Below are 18,765 nucleotides of genomic sequence, written 5' to 3'. Positions count from 1 at the left end.
ACATGTCTGACAGGGTCCAGGAGACACCCATGCTGCTGGTCCCAAGTTCACACACTGAGAACCACTGCTCTACGACGGTCTCTAACATACAAGCACAATCTCCCTGTGTAGCATTTGTGATGTCCAAAATGGCTGATTAAGGGAGGCTATTCCTGAGCCAGGTTTCTGTTTTTTTCATACTAAAAATATTGCAGTGGGATTTTTTTTTTTTAATGAATTTGACTGACCTAGGGACCAGGCCATGCACTTTTCCAATTTTTCTCAGCAGAGTTCTCAAGAGCCTGTGAAAAAGCAGTCTGGCAGCTCAAATGCCCACACTCTCTGGTAGCCCTCTCCTTTGGACAAGTCCCACCGAGTATCCATCATGTTCCTGCAGCTGGGGAGACACTGTCCCTTTTCTAACTATACCTTCCATAGGTTGGTGCACCTAATGAAAAAGGGAGAAATAAAGGCGGAGGGAAGGCGGGGGGCTGCAGTCAATGGAGAGACCTTCTAAATGTAAAATGATGGCAGACAAGCCTCTACGCCTCATCTCCCCAGTGCTGCTGCTGCTGCTGTCACTTCAGTCGTGTCCGACTCTGTTCGGCCCCATAGACGGCAGCCCACCAGGCTCCCCCATCCCTGGGATTCTCCAGGCAAGAATACTGGAGTGGGTTGCCATTTCCTTCTCCAATGCATGAAAGTGAAAAGTGAAAGTGAAGTCACTCAGTCGTGCCCGACTCTTAGCTACCCCATGGAGTGCAGCCTACCAGGCTCCTCCATCCATGGGATTTTCCAGGCAAGAGTACTGGAGTGGGATGCCATTGCCTTTTCCCCATCTCCCCAGTAGCAAACATTAAAAAGCAGAAGAGAAGTCTGCTGCTGCTTGGCTAAACTTTGCGAAATGTCTGACTAGTGTTTATTTTGATGAACTCTACTAATGACAACAAATAACACAGACAGCTAACCTGAGAGTTCGTTTTCAAGGTGTTTTCACATAATAAATTCTAGAACAGTCCTTTCCTGAGTGCCAGACGTGGGCTGTTTACTTTACACACACCCCTCCTTTCTCTTCAGAGGAACCCTGGGATGAGGGGACAATGGTCTTTATTCTACAAAGGGAGAGGCTCGGCCTTCAAGAACTCAGTCCACCATACCGTTGCAAAGACTCAGACCCACAGGGTTTCTGTCCTAAGTCTGTGCTTCTTATGTTGCCAGGACATGGTGTGGGCTGCAGTTTATGGGTTGCATCTACTTTTTATTTTGGGTTTGGGAAATGCTCTCAGTGTGTGTGGCCAGACTAAGGAAGTCTTGGGGTGCTGAGCCCAGGGCTGTGTATGGTCGAGGAGGGTGAAGGAGTGTCTGCTGGCCCGTCTTCTTGCCCAGCGCACGGCAGATGGTGAGGAGAGGCCTGCTGGCATGGGGCACCGGGCAGCAGGCGGACGCTCCTGGAACAGGCTCTCTGGGCACTGAGGAGCGGCTGTGGCCTGCCCAGCCCATTACTCGGCAAGACGGTGCACTGGCCATGTTCCTGCGTGTCTGTCCAAAGAGAAATGGCTTATCTGAATCGAACCACATCCAGCCCACAGAAGAGGGAACCTCAGAAGCTTCGTTGTACAGGTGCAGACTTCGTGGGGACTGGCTTTTTTTATAAAACCTTTTATTTTTTGGCAGTAAATCCTATTTTTATTTTTTAAAATTGAAGTAGAGTTGATTTACAGGGTTGTGTTAGTTTCAGGTATGCAGCAAAGTGATTCAGTTATACACGTATATGACGTGTAATATATAACACACACGCACGCATATTCTTTTTCAGATTCTTTGGAACAAATCATCTCAGATTCTAAGGCTGAGCTGATAATTATGCAAAAATACTCCACACCAAGCAGTGAAGTTACAACTGCAAGAAAATAGGGCAGCTGCTTTTAAAGAAAAATGTTGTGATTCTGAAACAGATTTTGTTTGTTTGTGTTTTACTGCTTTATGCTAGAGTAGTCCTTATAGTCGGAGAAGGCAATGGCACCCCACTCCAGTACTCTTGCCTGGAAAATCCCATGGATGGAGGAGCCTGGTGGGCTGTAGTCCATGGGGTCACTGAGAGTTGGACACAACTGAGCGACTTCCCTTTCACTTTTCACTTTCATGCATTGAAGAAGGAAATGGTAACCCACTCCAGTGTTCTTGTCTGGAGAATCCCAGGGATGGGGGAGCCTGGTGGGCTGCCGTCTATGGGGTCGCACAGAGTCGGACACGACTAAAGCGACTTAGCAGCAGCAGCAGCAGCAGTTCTGGTCTCGCATGTCTCCATTTAGAAATGTATAACTTTGTGAGGAGGTCTACCTCAAGAATCCAATGACTAGCTATCCTGTTTGGCCTTGAATATTATTGAGGGCTGTTGGGGGGTGTGAAGAGTGAGAGAAGAAGGTTCCAATGGTCTAAAACCTTCTAAATCAACAGTGTATTTGCCATTTTGTGAAATCTCTATCTCCCTGTTAATTCTGTATGGAAGAAAGAATTGAACTGTAATCAACTCAGTCCACACTTTGAGCATTTCTTGTCTTTTCACATCTCACCCCAGGCTCTAGTTTTATCGCTGAGAAGTGCTCAGCAAACACACATCTCTTAGGAGAAGCGCAGTTCAAGAGTGAGCCTGGGCATCCATCTTCTGAGAGCTCTGGCTCTACATGAGGACTTACTCTCAAAGCCAAACCAAAATAAGCCTGACCTCATCTGAGTTTTCAGAGTGCAGCAGGTGCAAGTGTGGAGAACGCCGTCTTTGGGCAGTGAACAGTTGGAAGAAATACCTGAATCCTGTGCATGTTGCTATTCTCTGCCCAGTGTTCCCACATCAACCCATCTGTGGATTCACTTGCCTCCAGAAATTTCATTTTGCCTTCCTCTCTTGAGGTTTAGAAACGCAACCACTGGGACATTTGCCAGTGCTAAATAGGTTTGAAGGCAATGACAGCCTTAGAGAGCCCTGAGGTTTATGCCCGTGCCATGTATGTGTTTTGGACTGAGAGTCCCATGGTTTTAAAAAAAAATCTGTTTTACTCACATTTCATCAGGATTAAGTGAGGATGACAAGCAGTTCCCTGAATCTGACAGATTCAGTTTAATTTTTCATCTTCCTACTGAATCTCTTTTTAAAAATTGATTTAATTTTTAAAAGATATCAAAGAGAAATATATTTCCAATATGCGCAATGTATCCATAATTCCTTGCCTTTTTCTTTTCTCTCCATCCACCCCTCCACCCACCTACCCAACATTTATTAAATACCAAGTAGGTGTTAAGCATTAGTCCCTTTACACACACTTCAGTTCAACACATAGTCCAGCTATGAAATTAAACACTGCTCAAATGTGAGTGAAAATCCCAAATTCAAATTAGAGATGCTTGTCTTTTTGCAAGTTGGCACTGCTTACAAACAAGAAGCAACCTCTTTATGCTATTTCTCGGTGTAGTGAAAGGAACATGATGTTTGGAGACAAATAGATGTGAATTCAAATTCTGCTTCATGCTGTGCCATTTTCTAGCTTTGTGACTTTGGACAATTTCTACTCAACTCTAGGGAATCATTTCTTTGTACATAGTGTGAGAATATGTTGTAAGAATTTAACAGAATGACATATGTAAAGTACCCATACTGGACATGTTTTACAGTAAGTTCGTACCAGTAGTAAGTGTGATTTCCCTAGTCCTTCCTCTTCTGTTCATTTAACATTCCTTCAACTAGCACTGCTGAGAGACCACGCTGAGTCAGACACTGGCCTAGGTGCTGGGGTGCAGCAATGAAGAGAGCAAAGTATCTGCCTCTGTGGGTGCTGCACGCTATAACCATCTCGAACACTATGCGCTATGTCTGCCAAGTGCTATGGAGAAGAATAAAGTAAGGTTGAAGGGATAAGGGGGTGCTTGGAGTGTGTGATTTATGGAGGTGGTCATGGAGGTGTGTTCTTTCATAAGATGACACTTAAGCATAGACCTAAAGGAAGTGAGTTCTTATCATCAACAAAAGACCAACCCCTGAGTTATCAGGAACCATGTCATCTGTACTTCCTAAGTAAGCAGTGCATGAACATTTGACAAATAAATTAAAGAATGAATATTTCTATTGGGGTGTTCACAACGCTTGAGTACGTGCGTGTGTACTCAGTTGTGTCTGACTTTTTGTGACCCCATGGACTGTAGCCTGGGATTTTTCAGACAAGAATACTGGAGTGGGCTGCCATTTCCTCGTCCAGGGATCTTCCCAACCCAGGGATCAAACCCAACTCTCCTGAGTTGTGAGGCGAATTCTTTACCTCTGATCCACCAAGGAAGCCCAGAACTTAGTTCCACATTACAGAACACTCATCAGTTTGCTCTGAGCAGCTTTCTTATACTTTCCTGTTAAATACGCTAACATTTTAGTGTCCCATATTCATATACCTCCAGGGTGCTCAAATTTGTCATCTCTTTTGGAGAAAAGGGCAGTATGACATGGCAACCAAATAGATGCTTTTCCTCCCTTTCTGAGGGTAAATCCTGGACCTTGACCTGAGATTCCTTAGAAAGGCACCTTCTGATCTGGCCTTAGAAACCCTTGTAACTCTCCTGGAAACCTCTCAAGGAGGGGGAAGCATCACATGAGCCCAGATTCTCTCCTTCTAAGGAGGTCCAAGTATTAATGACTGATGGTGTGACTGAGGAGACCATGGGAGAAGACTGGGAGACCTGGCTGAGTCCCAGAGCAGACCTGAATCCCTGCAGCCCCAGACCAAGTTAATATCCCATCAATTCTCCAAATCAGAGGAATGCTGACAGGTCCATTGTCATTCAGGAGAGTCAGCAGGCCAAAGGTCAAGCAGATACAACATGATTCTGGGCATCTGGAAAATTTCTGCAATCCAACAGACCAGTACGGTGCTTTGAAAACTTTCACATACCTATGAATCACCAAAGGATCCTGTTGAAATGTAACAAGTATTCAGGTGATACCATTGCTGCTGCTGTGGTCTGCCGACCAAATTTTGAGCATCAGGCCTCAAGTGGTCCACAAACTTGGCTGCACATTAGAATCACCCAGGGAGCTTTTAGAAGCTAGCACCTGGGTATCATCCCTTCCCCCATGACCAATTAAATCAGTGTCTAGGGGAATAAGACCCAGAAGCATTATTATGAAAAAGCTAGTGAAGATGACAGATTTCAGCTGAGCTATATAAATCCTAAAAGATGATGCTGTTAGCAAGTTGCACTCAATATGCCAGCAACTTTTGAAAACTCAGCAGTGGCCATAGGACTGAAAAAGGTCAGTTTTCATTCCAATCCCAAAGAAGGGCAATGCCAAAGAATGTTCAGACTACTGCATAATTTCACTCATTTCACACGCTATAATGCTCAATTTCCTTCAAGCTAGGCTTCAACAGTACGTGAATGGAGAACTTCCAGATGTACAAGCTGGATTTAGAAAAGGCAGAGAACCAGAGATCAAATTGCCAACATCTGTTGGATCATAGGAAAAGCAAGGGAATTCCAGAAAAACATGTACTTCTGTTTCATAGACTACACTGAAGCCTTTGACTGTGCAGATCACAACAAACTGTGGAAAATTCCTAAAGAGATTGGAATACCAGACCACCTGATCTTCCTCCTGAGAAACCTGTATGCTGTTCAAAAAGCAACAGTTAGAACTGGGCATGGAACAACGGACTGGTTCAAAATTGGGGAAGGAAAATATCAAGGCTGTATATTGTCACCCTGCTTATTTAAATTATATGCAGAGTACATCATGCAAAATGCAAGGCTGGATGAAGCACAAGCTGGAATCAAGATTGCCGGGAGAAATATCAATAACCTCAGATACAAAGATGACACCACCCTAATGGCCAAAAGCAAAGAGGAACTAAAGAGACTACTGATGAAGTTGAAAGAGGAAAGTGAAAAAGCTGGCTTAAAACTCAACATTCAAAAAACTAAGATCATGGCATCTGATCCCATCACTTCACTTCAAAGCAAATACATGGGGGGTGAAAATGAAAACAGTGAAAGACTTTATTTTCTTGGGCTCCAAATCACTGCAGACAGTGACTGCAGCCATGAAATTAAAAGATGCTTGCTCCTTGGAAGAAAAGCTATGACAACCTAGACAGTGTATAACAAAGCAGAGATATTATTTGCAGGGAAAAGTTTGTTTAGTCAAAGCTATGGTTTTTCCAGTAGTCATATACGGATGCGAGAGTTGGACCATAAAGAAGGCTGAGAGTTGAAGAATTGATGCTTTTGAACTGTGGTGCTGGAGAAGACTCTTGAGAATCCCTTGGACTGCAAGGAGATCAAACCAGTCAGTCCTAAAGAAAATCAACCCTGAATTTTCATTGGAAGGACTGATGCTGAATCTGAAGCTCCAGTACTTTGGCCACCTGATGGGAAGAGCTGACTCATTGGAAAAGATCCTGATGCTGAGAAAGATGGAGGGCAGAAGGAGAAGGGGGTAACAGAAGATGAGATGGTTGGATAGCATCATCGACTCAATGGACATGAGTTTGAGCAAGCTCTGGGAGATGGTGAAGGACAGGGAAGCCTGGCGTGCTGCAGTCCATGGGGTAGCAAAGAGTCAGACATGACTGACCGACTGAACAGTAACAAAATAGGTATTTTTTAAAACTCCTTAGGTTGAGTCCTTCGTGAAGCCAAGGTTGAGAACTACTACAACTGGCCAAGAACATGGGCTGCCTTTCAAGTGACAGGTGAAGGGAATTAACATTTGATAAGCATCAGCTGTATTTCAGGCACTCAGCATTCTACATAGATTAATTTTCTAGTAGTAACCAACATAACAAAGTAATGACACCTGACACTTGTACAGCTTCTTATAATTTATGGGGACTTTTTATTCATTTAATTCTCTTAATTCACGAAGGTAGAAAGGACATAGTCGATTTTTTTAGATGAGTAAAATGCAAAGCATATTCGTGACTTGCCCAGCTCAAATAGTAAATAGAAGAGAAGTTCAGTTACCCTGACCCATAGCTGTCTGCTTTGCCTAAATACTTCAACCTCATCTGAAGTTGGATACAGGAGGATGGTCGTGCACAAGAGTCATGTCAGCAACACTGGACACACGACAGAGTCTAAAGAGGCTTCAGTCATCTCACCAAAGATATTCTCACTGATACACAGATTGATGAGGAGACTGAGACCTGAATAGAAAAGGGAGCTCAGTCTTGACAGTCTGAAAGCAATGGCATTAAGGTACTTAGCAGAACCCAGAGGCCTGCATTGCACCGGACTCGCTTCTTAGTTCTGCCACAGATTATGGAACCAGCCTTCTCCTTCCCATAGGGCCTGATGGATGATCTGTGCTGGAACCACCTCTAAAAATTATTTGCGGAGCTTCCCTGGTGGCTCAGTGGGAAAGAATCCACCTGCCAATGCAGGAGACGGGAGTTCAATCCCTGGTCTGGGAAGATCCCACATGCCACGGAACAGCGAAGCCTCTGTGCCACAGCTACTGATCTTGTGCTCTAGAGCCTGCCAGCCACAACGACTGTGCCCACACACTGCAACTACCGAAGCCTGCTTGCCTTGAGGGTGTGCGACTCAGCGAGAGAAGCCGCCACAATGAGCCCGCACACCTCGACGAAGAATAGCCCTGGGAGCAACGAAGACCCAGCACAGCCAAAAATAAATAAACAAAACTATTAAAAACATACAAAATACAAATTATCTGCAACTGGAAAGAGATTAATCTCCAGAATATACAAACAGGTCATGGAGCTCAATTTCAAAAAAAAGGATAACCTAATCAAAAATGGGCAGAAAACCTAAATAGACATTTCTCTAAAGAAGACAGAAAACTGACCAAGAGGCACATGAAAAGATCCTCAACATTACTCATTATTGGATAAATGCAAATCAAAACTACAATGAGGTTATCACCTTCCACTGGTCAGAATGGCCATCATCAAAAAAATCTACAAACAATAAATGCCAGAGAGGGTGTGGAGAAAAGGGAACCCTCTCACACTGTTGCTGGGAATGTAAATTGATACAGCCACTCTGGGGAACAATATGAAGCTTCCTTCAAAAACTAAAAATAGAACTACCATATGACCCAGCAATCCCCGTCCTGGGCATATGCTTGAAGAAAACCATAATTCCAAGAGACACATGCACCCCAGTGTTTATTACAGCACTGTTTACAATAGCCAAGACATGGAAGCAACCTAATGTCCATCAACAGAGGAATGGATACAGAAGATAATGGTGTATATATACAATAGAACATTACTCAGCCATACAAAGGAACAAAGTGTGCCATTTGTAGAGACTTGGATGGACCTAGAGCCTGTCTTACACAGTGGAGAACATCCGAAAGAGAAAAACAAATATTGTTTATTAACACTTGTGTGTAGAATCTAGAAAAATGGTACAGATAAACCTATTTGCAAAGCAGAAATAAAGACAGAGGTAGAGAACAAATGTATGGAGACCAAGCAGGGAAAACAGTAGTGGGATGAATTGGGAGATTGGGATTGATGTAATATATATATGTATACCTGCTATGTATAAAATATAGAGCTAATGAGAACCTACTGTATGGCACAGGGAACTCCACTCAGTGCTCTATAGCGACCTAAACGGGAAGAAAATCCTTAAGAAAGAGGAGTATATGAGTATGTATAGCTGATTCACTTTGCCATACAGCAGAAAATAACACAACCTTGTAAAACAACTGTACTCCGATAAAAATTTTGTTTGAAAAGATAAAAAGAAAATTATTGGGAAATAGCCTGTTCACCAGGGTTTCCTGGGTGACTTAATGGTAAAGAATCTGTCTGCAGTGTAGCAGATGCAGGAGACATGGTTTTGATCCCTGGGTCAGGCAAATCCCCTGGAGGAGGGCGTGGCAACCCACTCTAGTATTCTTGCCTGGAGAATTCCAAGGACAGAGGAGCCTGGTGGGCTACAGTCCATGGGGTCACACAGAGTCGGACAGGACTGAAGCGACTGAACACACACGCACACACACACGCACACACACAGCCTGTTTACCAGCAGTAGAAAATCAGTCAGAGCAGTAACCCTTACTGCTGGCAGACAGGCCATTTGCAACAATTTTTAGGTAGTGATCCTACCATTTGCTATCCAGGAGGGCCTGGGAGAGAGCCCTAGGCAGGTCATGTATGGGGATGGTAGCCCCTTTATGGTGGGCACGTCCTCATGCAGGAAGAGCAGAAAACCCTGCAGGGAAAATTCTATAGAGCAGCCCTGGGCCTCCAAACTACTGGGGCATCTGGTCAACCCAGCGGACAGCTACCAGGATGATGTAACCATTTCTGCTTCAGGACCCTAGGTTGCCTGCCAGTACCTGCCAGTTCATCACCCTCAACAAATGAACGAAGTTTTACTCTTCACCGTGTGGAAAGCATCGCTCGTTCACCATCCATTCAGTGACTGATTCATTCACTCACTCATGCTACCGTTACTGAGAGAGAGCCTGCCTTAGCAACAGGTATGAACGAATACTGATGAACGAATATTTCTATTCATGGATTCACAGTAAGAATTTTCATGTTCTGAAACACTCACTCACTTGCCTGAGGAAAATTCCAGTAAATGTATATATTGGTTGCAGGTTGGTGTGTTTAGTTGCTCCCACAGGACTCACACAGACACATCACAAGTGAGGAACCTGAATACAGACAGACTTCTTCCTCGGGAATTGGACCCAGGCCTCTCTGATTTGGAAGCCCATTTTAGAGCACACCACCTCTCAAGCATTTCAACCCGAGAGAGGTCAGTGATGTCGGATGTCCGAGTACTTGCTCTGCAGTATTTATAGAACATGATAGGCGCAGCACTTGTTTCAAGGTGAAAGTAGAAGCTGGCAGGAAAGAAGCAAGGAGGAATCAAATTCATTGCCCATGTCCTCGTCTTGAGTCTCTGAGTCCTGCAGTACTAATAAGGTTTGGCCAGTGAGGTATGACTACATTTGCTGACTTTGCTGAAGCTGAAGGAAATAGCCTATAAAATTGCAACTCCCTTTATAATCTGAGTTGATATCTCAATAGAAAAAAATGGGGGGAAGGCATAGAAAAATAAGAAAAAATGTAAGTGTCAAATAATTTCATGAAAAAGTCAGTCCAGCTAGACATCAAAGAATGTCTATTAAAACAATAAAAATAGGCAAAGATTTTTAAAACCCAAAAAATTGTGCCAGTATCCAAAAATAGAGAAATTCTGTAATGGCCTATATGGGAAAAGAATCTGAAAAAGAGTGGATATACGTTTATGTGTAACTGATTCACTTTGCACAGGGCACCTGAAACTAACACACTGCAAACAGCTATACTTCAATAATTTTTTTTAATTAAAAGGATAAAATAGAAAAATTATTTTAAAAATATGTATGATCATCTAGTGGAGTCCTATGCCAACATTAACATCATGTTTGCCAAGAATTTAAAACTACTTAGTGACATAGGGGCACTCACAATATACTGAAATGAAAAACGCAGGAAGTAAAACTATAAAAATGGTATACATCTAATTTGAAAGTGTGTTTTTATGCATAGAAAAAAAAATACTGGAAAGAACTCTGTCAGAACACTAGCCATGTTTACTTCGGGGTGCTTTTTCTCCGTCCACATCATCTCACACTCCTGCATGAGAGTGTGTTATTTTGTGGATGAAGTGCTCCACCAAGAGTCAGGATTGCCAGCTGTGTAAATCACATCACTGCAAGGCCACATCTATGACATGAGGGGTTCAGAACAATCTAGATGGTTCTCAAAGTTCTTTTGAGCTCTAACATATCAGACACTCATTCAAGAAACATAACATTTACAGAGCATCTATATGGAGCTACGTATACTGCACCAACCCTGAGGTCTTCCAGAGGCAGATTCCAGTCAAATGCAAAGCAGAGTTTGAGTGTGGCCTCCTGGTGCCATATTGCTTGCCCTTTTTATGACTAAGCTTTTTTAAAAATTCATTTTTTTAAATTTAAATTTATTTATTTTAATTAGAGGCTAATTACTTTATAATATTGTATTGGTTTTGCCATACATCAACATGATCTGCCACGGGTGTACACGTGTTCCCAATCCTGAACCATTATTTTTTAAATTTAGCTGTGATGGATCTTAGTTGCAGCATGCAAACTCTCAGTTGAGACATGTAGGATATATTTCCCCAACCAGGGATCGAAATTGGGCCACCTCCATTGGGAGCGTAGAGTCTTAGCTACTGGACTACCAGGGACGTCCCTCTCCCTAAGCTTTTAATGGCCTCATATTCTTCCCTTTCTTCTCTTCCGCTTATCAAACCCTGCTTTCACATAGAACTCAACCTTGATCAGATGGAGGTGTAAGTGAATGGCAATATCTTACAAGACTATCTCTTGCAGAACGGCTTGACTAAATAGGAATAAAAATTTTACCTAAAGGAACGAGGCCCTTGTGGCCAAATTTTAGGGAAAAGGTATCAAGTTGGAAAAGATTTTAGAGCTGTCAGAATCTTATCTCCTGGATTTCCCTTCCCCACCCTTGCTTTTTTGCCTAATAAATTCTATTTATTTTCACAAACCAATTCTTCTTTGTCATGCCTTCCACATGTCTCCCAGATAGCAGGGCATTTCCTCTTTCCTCTGCACTCCCAGAGGAGCTTATGTTGCCCTGCTATTATAGTGACTCCCTTGCACTGTGGATTTCATTAGTATTTCTTTGTAATTTCCACATTAGGCTGTGAGCCGCCGGAGTGTTTCATGTTCCCTGTATCCACAGCGAGCATCCTCAGGCCCAACCTAGAGTAAGTGGCAGATGTAAGACTAATTGACGGGCATTTTAGACCCCGAGTCAGGCAGTGACCTCCTCACCCTGTGGATGGGGCTATTTCTAGGTATTTCAATATCAATCCTTAAACAAACAGACCAAACACTGACCATAGTATCTTTGGGTTTTTATTAGAATGCATGGCCCTTTTTTAAAGTTAATTTTTATTAGAGTATAGTTGAACAGAAGAGACTGGTGGGCTACAGTTCATGGGGTCACAAAAGAGTCAGACCCTGAATTAGCGACTTAACAACAACAGCAGCAAGAATAGTTGCTTTACAACTTTGTGTTAGTCTCTTCCATAGAGCAAAGTGGATCAGCTCTGCTGCTGCTAAGTCGCTTCTGTCGTGTCCGACTCTATGTGACCCTATGGACAGCAGCCCACCAGGCTCCTCTGTCCCAGGGATTCTCCAGGCAAAAATACTGGAATGGGTTGCCATTTCCTTCTCCAATGCATGCATGCATGCTAAGTCGCTTCGGTCGTGTCTGACTCTGTGCGACCCCATAGATGGCAGCACACCAGGCTCCTCTGTCCACGGAATCCTCTAGGCAAGAATACTGGAGTGGGTTGCCATTTCCTTCTCCAGAACCAGCTATATGTTTACATATATCCCCTCTTTTTTGGATGTTTTCCCCATTTAGGTCAGGGATGGCCCTAATGCGAGGAGTTATGAACTTCTAATTCCTCACCTTCTAACCTTTAGAAATTCTCCAGGTTTATCAACTTGGGGGTGGCAACATCATTGGAGAGGGAGATCAATTTAATAGATTGAGATCAATATGTTTTTTAAATGAAACACAAGTATAGAAAAGAATAATAAGAAAGAAGACAAAAGAATTTTTGATCCAACTGCTCCCCAAATAGTAACGCGTTGTCCTGTGAAACTGTTGTTTCATTTATGCATGCACGTTCTGTGCACACGGGTCACAGTGAGCTGTGATAGAAAACATGGGAAACCGCCTTCCGAAACCTCTCGGAGGAAAGGAGCCCCACCCTTCCTGTGCTGTCTGCCCGGGGCTGAGATTTCACTGCCTCCTGGCTGCAGCCTGGGAACTGCCCCCTCCCCCCTAGTTTGCACATACACAGCCCTGGAACTGGCAGGATATCGTCCTTAGCGTTTGTTTAGAGTCCAGGGAATTAAGAAGACAAAAATGGGCTTTTTTTGACCAGGAAGAAAATTTAGAGGTTCACACGCCCCCTCTCTGACCATTCCTGGGGTTCCTGGAACCAGTCTGGTCCTGGATTCTGAGGCACGGCCTGCACCTGACAGGTGTCTCAGCAAAGGCCCCCCTTCCCTCCCCAACCCTCACGGAGGCAGCCCAGCCTCCTCCGGGGTTTGCATATTTGTATGAGCAGTGCCTCCTCTGCGACTCTGTGCTTCTCAAACCTTTGCTGATATGGCCGGCATCATCAGGCCCAGGCCCACAGGCTGAGCACTCTATTTAAGGAAGACTCTTGAAACAATCCTGAAGAGGGTATCCACCAGCAAGTTGTACATCGCCTCATTTGATTCAAGCAGTAAGGCAGTATAGGGACTAAAACTGCCTTCACCTACGCTAGTTGAATGGCCTTGGGCAACTTACCGCTCTGTGCCTCAGTTTCCCCATCTGAAGATGGGGATGGCAACTGTACCTACATCAGAGAAATACTATAAAGCTCAAACCAGCTACACATACAAAGTGCTTAGAACAATCCCTGCGCACAGTAAGCATTCAATAAATGTTGATTATTAATAATCATCCCATAAGCTTGTTGGACAATTATTATTTTTCCAGATTTATAGATGAGAAAATGGGGTGCAGAGAACTTAAGTAACCTGCCCTATGTCGTGTGTCCAGTAGAGGCAAAGCCAGGATATAAATCTAGATCTCCAGACTCCAAGTTCTGTGATCTTTTCCCTAAGGATTTAGGAGTCTGTGGGGCATCAAACCACCTCCGGTGCTGAACTTACACCTTGTCAATCTCTGCTGGGCATTCCTGGATCAAAGGTGGCTGGAAGGATGGTGAGTCCAGGGCAAAGTCCCTTCTCAGGATTTTGCTTGGGAACACAGAATTTGTCTTTGAGGGAGAATGTGTGTGTGTGACAGGAAATCAGAAATTGGGGTCACAGCTTGCACTGGCACTCTTTTTGAGTTCTAGGCTAAGTTGACAGTGGTGAGCATATATGGTAGAGTCCTTGTGGCTTCAGCTAACTTTTCATAAAATTGTCACTATAATTGAGTAGGGCAGTTTGAGATGGAGATGGTAATGTGAGTGAGGATTTCTTGGGCTGAGCAGCAGCTGTGTTGTACGTCCTGGTTTTTTTCCAGCCTGAGATTTTCCTGTATATATAGTACAAAGACCTAATAACGGTCTCTGCTTTTTCCTTACTTATAACTCACAGAGGGAACTGAACTTCCATGTTCAGGCCCCGGAATAGAGCCTGAGGAAAAAGATAATGGGCATGATGATATTTTTAAGATGCTTAGTTTTTCATCCACCAGAGCGCTCTGTAATGACCATGCTGCCATATATAAATCCTCTGAAAATAGATATGTGTATGATGATCGAGAGACACAGGATTCTGCAATGCTTTTAAAATTATCAAAGATATTTTGATGTATTTGGGATGGTTTTCCTGGATTTTATTATGTACTCAGTCGTGTCCTGTTCTTTGTAACCCCATGGACTGTAGCCCAGCAGATTCCTCTGTCCATGGGGTTTCCCAGGCAGGAATACTGGAGTGGGTTGCTATTTCCTTCTCCAAGGGATCTTCCTGACCCAGGGATCAAACCCGAGTCTCCTGCATTGGCAGGCAGATTCTTTACCACTGCGCTGCCTGGGAAGCCTGGATTTTCTTATCGTCAATTTTTTTTTTTTTTTTGAGAACTAAAATCCACATGGGTTTTCTCTGATAATTCTGTTCATCAAAGTATTTTATTATAATGTATGTCAGTTATGTCTCAATAAAACTGAAAGAAAAAGAACGAAAAGGCATCTGATTGAGCTGAGCTTTCTGGTAGGGCTGGTCTCCACTTTTTGCAAATAGGTGCATAGGCTGAGCCGAGCCTGGGGACTGATGAGGGATCTCGGTGCTTACTAGAATTCTTGGCACTCCCAGGTGCTCCTGAGTGTAACCGATCCGAAACTGTCCAGGAGAAGCTACGGGAGGGGTTCCTGGGTCACTCACGTGGGATTAAAGAGCCAGCCCCTGCGCCAGCTTCACAGAGAGGCCAGTAACGCAGACAGAGTAAGAACTGACTTCGGCATCTTCCCTGACCTCACACCAAGAGCTTCCTGAGAAAAAGAAGTACTCCCGTTACTGAACACGCAGCCAAGATCTTCCCACATCTTGTGTGTGATGTTGACTGATACCGAGTCCCAAGAGGGGAGCATTGCTTAGTGGTGCTCCCCATCTGACCCACAAGCAGAGGCAAGGTCAAATGACTTCTGCTGCCCCAAGATCGTGGGCAGACTTACAGGAACAAAGAGTAGGAAATTAGTATACCAAATGAAGCCTGCACATAACCCTGAATTTCATGTCATTCAGGCCTTTTAACAATAGCTTTAACATTCTCTGAGGAAAAGAGTGGCTGGAAGCACTGCCCTTGAGAAATCAAGAGGGCTGCCAGCTGATAGACTTTACAACTTTACAGACTATAATACATTGGGCAGACTTCCCTGCTGGCTCAGTGTAAAGAATCCTCCTGCCAATACAGAAGACGTGGGTTCGATCCCTAGGTCAGGAAGATCCCCTGAAGAAGGGAATGGCAACCCACTCCAGTATTCTTGCCTGGAGAATCCCATGGACAGAGGAGGCTGGCATGCTACGGTCCGTGGGTCGCAAAAGAGTCAGATACGACTTAGCAACTAAACAACAACAACAAGCAGTGCAGTGCGCAGCGCGTTCACTCGTCCTGTCTGAAGAGTCTGAACACACCTCTGTTTTTCACACATCCCAGCTTTGCAAGATTTCCAGTTTTGTATAAGATTGAAATGGGGCAAGACTTCAGGATATATTCTCAGCACCCTGGGGTCCCCGCATCGCCATCACGGGCCAGTTCCCACCTCCTTGGACGACGTGGTCCGAGGGCCCCCTCCCACTCACCTCCAGCACGATTTCTTTCAGTTGGAACTGTTTCTGCACGACTTTATCTGAAGATAGGGGCTCATGGTAGTAGAGGCAGAGCAAGTCATATTTCTTCAAAACCTGCTTGAAGTTCTTCTCGGTTAGACTGACCACGCGGTCCTTGCCATCATAGGTGGGGAAGTTCAGTCCCTCCTCTGCCCTGCAGGAGGACAGCAGGTAGACCCCCACCACAAACAGGTGGGCTCTCTTCATCTGGGCAAAATGTTTCTTTCCCAGAAACGCTGATGGTAGGAAAGTGAATGGAGCCTTAGAGGACTTGCTGGGAGTCATGGGGAGCAGAGAGGCTGATCTGGTCTCTCTCCCTGGCCCTCCCTGGGCCCGAGAACCCTGTCTTCACCTCTGCAGGCTGCTGACTGTAGCCGTGGGCTCAGACAAAGCGAGCAGAGGCTCACACCCATGCATGTGTGGAACTGGAGCCAGGCTGGGCCACCCAGCCCCAGATAGCTTGCATAGCTCTGCCCAGCCCGTGTCTCATCTGGAACTCCATTTTTAGGATGCAGTTGTTTCAGGCTAAAAATAAATCATGCGATGAATAAAAAAGTTAGATATGGCCCTGTTGAGGGATTCGCTGATACAGTTTGTCAGGCTGGTGGAGAGGGAGGAGGCAGGAGGGAGACAGGGGAACATGCGCACATGAAATGAGGCCAGAAAGGTCAGAGGAGAGACATTCACTTGGAGGGAGGAGGACAAAAAGAGAGGAGGAGACATGGGATTGTGACGTGTGGGTGTGCAGGGGTCACTCAGATGCTATTGAATCAGTCCATTATCCCAGGGAATGATGTCAGCCTGTCCCTTCCTGGCAGGCTGCTCATCTGCACCCCCCTCCCTCACCCCCCCTCCGCCTACTCACCACTGACCTAGGGACCAGCCCGACCCCCAGGTGGACTTGACGTTCTGCACCTGCCCTCCCCTGGCTGGCCGCTGCTCCGTGTCCCCCATGGCTCTGCCAGTCACTGAGCAAGGGATCTAGGGTCACCCTTTCTCTGTGGAAAGAGCTCCAGAGACCCCAGCCCACCAGGGTCACAATTGTTCTCCTTCTGCCCCTGCTCATGGCTTAACGTTGCTGACACCAGGAGCTCCTGCCCCATTATAAAATTAAATATAGTAAAAGTTCAACTATCTTCTTCAGAAACCTTCTTAGGCTTTTCGTTATCATCCCTGTCATCTTCTTTTTTAACATTAACCCCCAATGTATCATTTTTGCCCCTTTCCTGTTCATTAGAGACAGACTGCTGTAGAGAGTCCAGAAGCCAGATAGAGCTGAGTTCAAGTCCACGCTCTGCTTCTTAATGGCTGAATGGACTTTGGAGGGTCACTTACCCTCTCTGATTTTCCATCCATCACCTCCACCCCCGCTCCTTGTAAAGTGGGGATAATTATAACTATATTGTAAGGCTTGGAACATAGAGATGGAAAAACATGGTGCAAAGCAGTTACTCAAACATAGCAGCTGTTATATTATTCCATTCTTCTTGGAGATGGTGGAACATAGGTTATTATCATAATTACTTGTCAGTTTCTAATAGTAATTGTTTGTGAACCCTTTTCTGTCTGCCTTCTTCTTGAATCCATCAGGTATTTGGGGCAGATGTGATTAAAAGGTCATTGCACAGAGAGCTAACTGAGCTTCAGGGAGCTCAGCACCTAGTCAGAGATCGTGTTACTGACTGCCTGTTGGTAGAGGGTAGGCAGAGAGTTCAGTTCTAGCCCGGAGCCCAGTACTCTTGGGTGCTTTCACTCTGATGGGGTAATTCCCCTCTTTTCTTAAAAGACTCCATCTTTTCCTGTCAAACAACAGTCCACTCTTGTCCTTCCACTCTTCAAAGTGGTCTATGGCTCTCACGATTTAGGCCGAGTTTTTGTCTTCTTTTGGTTGGAGAATCAGCTTTGGAAATAGCAAGGACTCTGTCCCATACAAACTTGGCAGGGGACAGAAGGTAAAAAGAGAGTCAATGGCCTACATGACTGGAAGCAGTCCTCTCTACTGCAGCCAGAGGGCCTGATGCTGAGGGGCAGGCCAGTGGGAGTTTCTTCAGAATACTTTCACATCCAGGAAGCCAGGACCTTGGGGAACCCAGGGCCTTGGGGAACCCATCACTGAAACCCATGACAGCATTTGGTTCTTTTTGATGGTCACTTTGCCAGGCTTTTAAAGATAGAGTCAAGAATAGCCGTTCTAAGATGTGGTTAGCTTTTCAGATCATTGGCAAGCATGCAAGATCTCTGCTTTCTTTAGAAAATTTAGGGGGAAAAAGATTGTCGCATGAAACAGTGTATGTCTTGTCTTTTCGAGGTCAGCTTCCCAAAACTGTTCCCAGTTGTCTCAGTCTCATCGACTTATCTTTATTTAGAATTTGCTCCACTTTTCTTAATATATGTTTTTTTTAATGTTACCAAAAAACTGGGAGAAGTTTAAAGTCAGAGTCTTTGAATTTTGCACTGACTTACAACTGATGAGAAGTACCAAGGCAAAGGGATAAGTTTTAAAAATTCAGCTTAGCCCTCAAGTCTGTCTTAAGACCAACTGGGTATCAATAGAAAAAAAAGCCGCAGTGTGGCAAGTTCCTGTCCCTAAATGCCGGCTCTGTTTGGGGCCTCAAGCCCAGCCTGAGGATGGCTCGGCCACTGACACCTGTTGTGATCGTTTCCCACTCTCCCCCACACCTAGACGTGGAGGCCAAAATGTGTGTCTCACTCTTGATGGCTTAGGTTTGCCTGGTTGAACCCTGTCTATGTCCCAGCCATCTTTTCTCGGTGTCTTTTATTGTTTTCATTTTTCTTTTGCCTTCTTGCTTGCCAACTGTAATGTATTTATTTTGTAAACAAGGGGTGCTTCT

At 44.6% G+C, this 18,765-nt stretch overlaps 1 protein-coding gene across 1 annotated transcript in view; it reads right to left on the bottom strand.

Annotated features, from left to right (window-relative positions):
• The window catches only part of CASQ2 (calsequestrin 2 (cardiac muscle)), a 70,708-nt gene extending 54,328 nt beyond the window's left edge, over positions 1 to 16,380 (bottom strand). Inside the window, exon 1 of the mRNA XM_010830739.1 lies at positions 15,887 to 16,380. Coding sequence (XP_010829041.1) covers positions 15,887 to 16,198 — 312 coding nt within the window. The 5' untranslated portion in view covers positions 16,199 to 16,380. The remainder of the gene's footprint in view (positions 1 to 15,886) is intronic.
• Between the last annotated feature and the right edge of the window lie 2,385 nt (positions 16,381 to 18,765).

This window comes from Bison bison, unplaced genomic scaffold (genome assembly GCF_000754665.1).
Source record: "Bison bison bison isolate TAMUID 2011002044 unplaced genomic scaffold, Bison_UMD1.0 scf7180017864519, whole genome shotgun sequence".
NCBI lineage: Eukaryota > Metazoa > Chordata > Mammalia > Artiodactyla > Bovidae > Bison > Bison bison.
The sequence above is the reverse complement of the archived record's forward strand: the minus strand, read 5'-3'. Positions and strand labels throughout refer to the sequence as shown.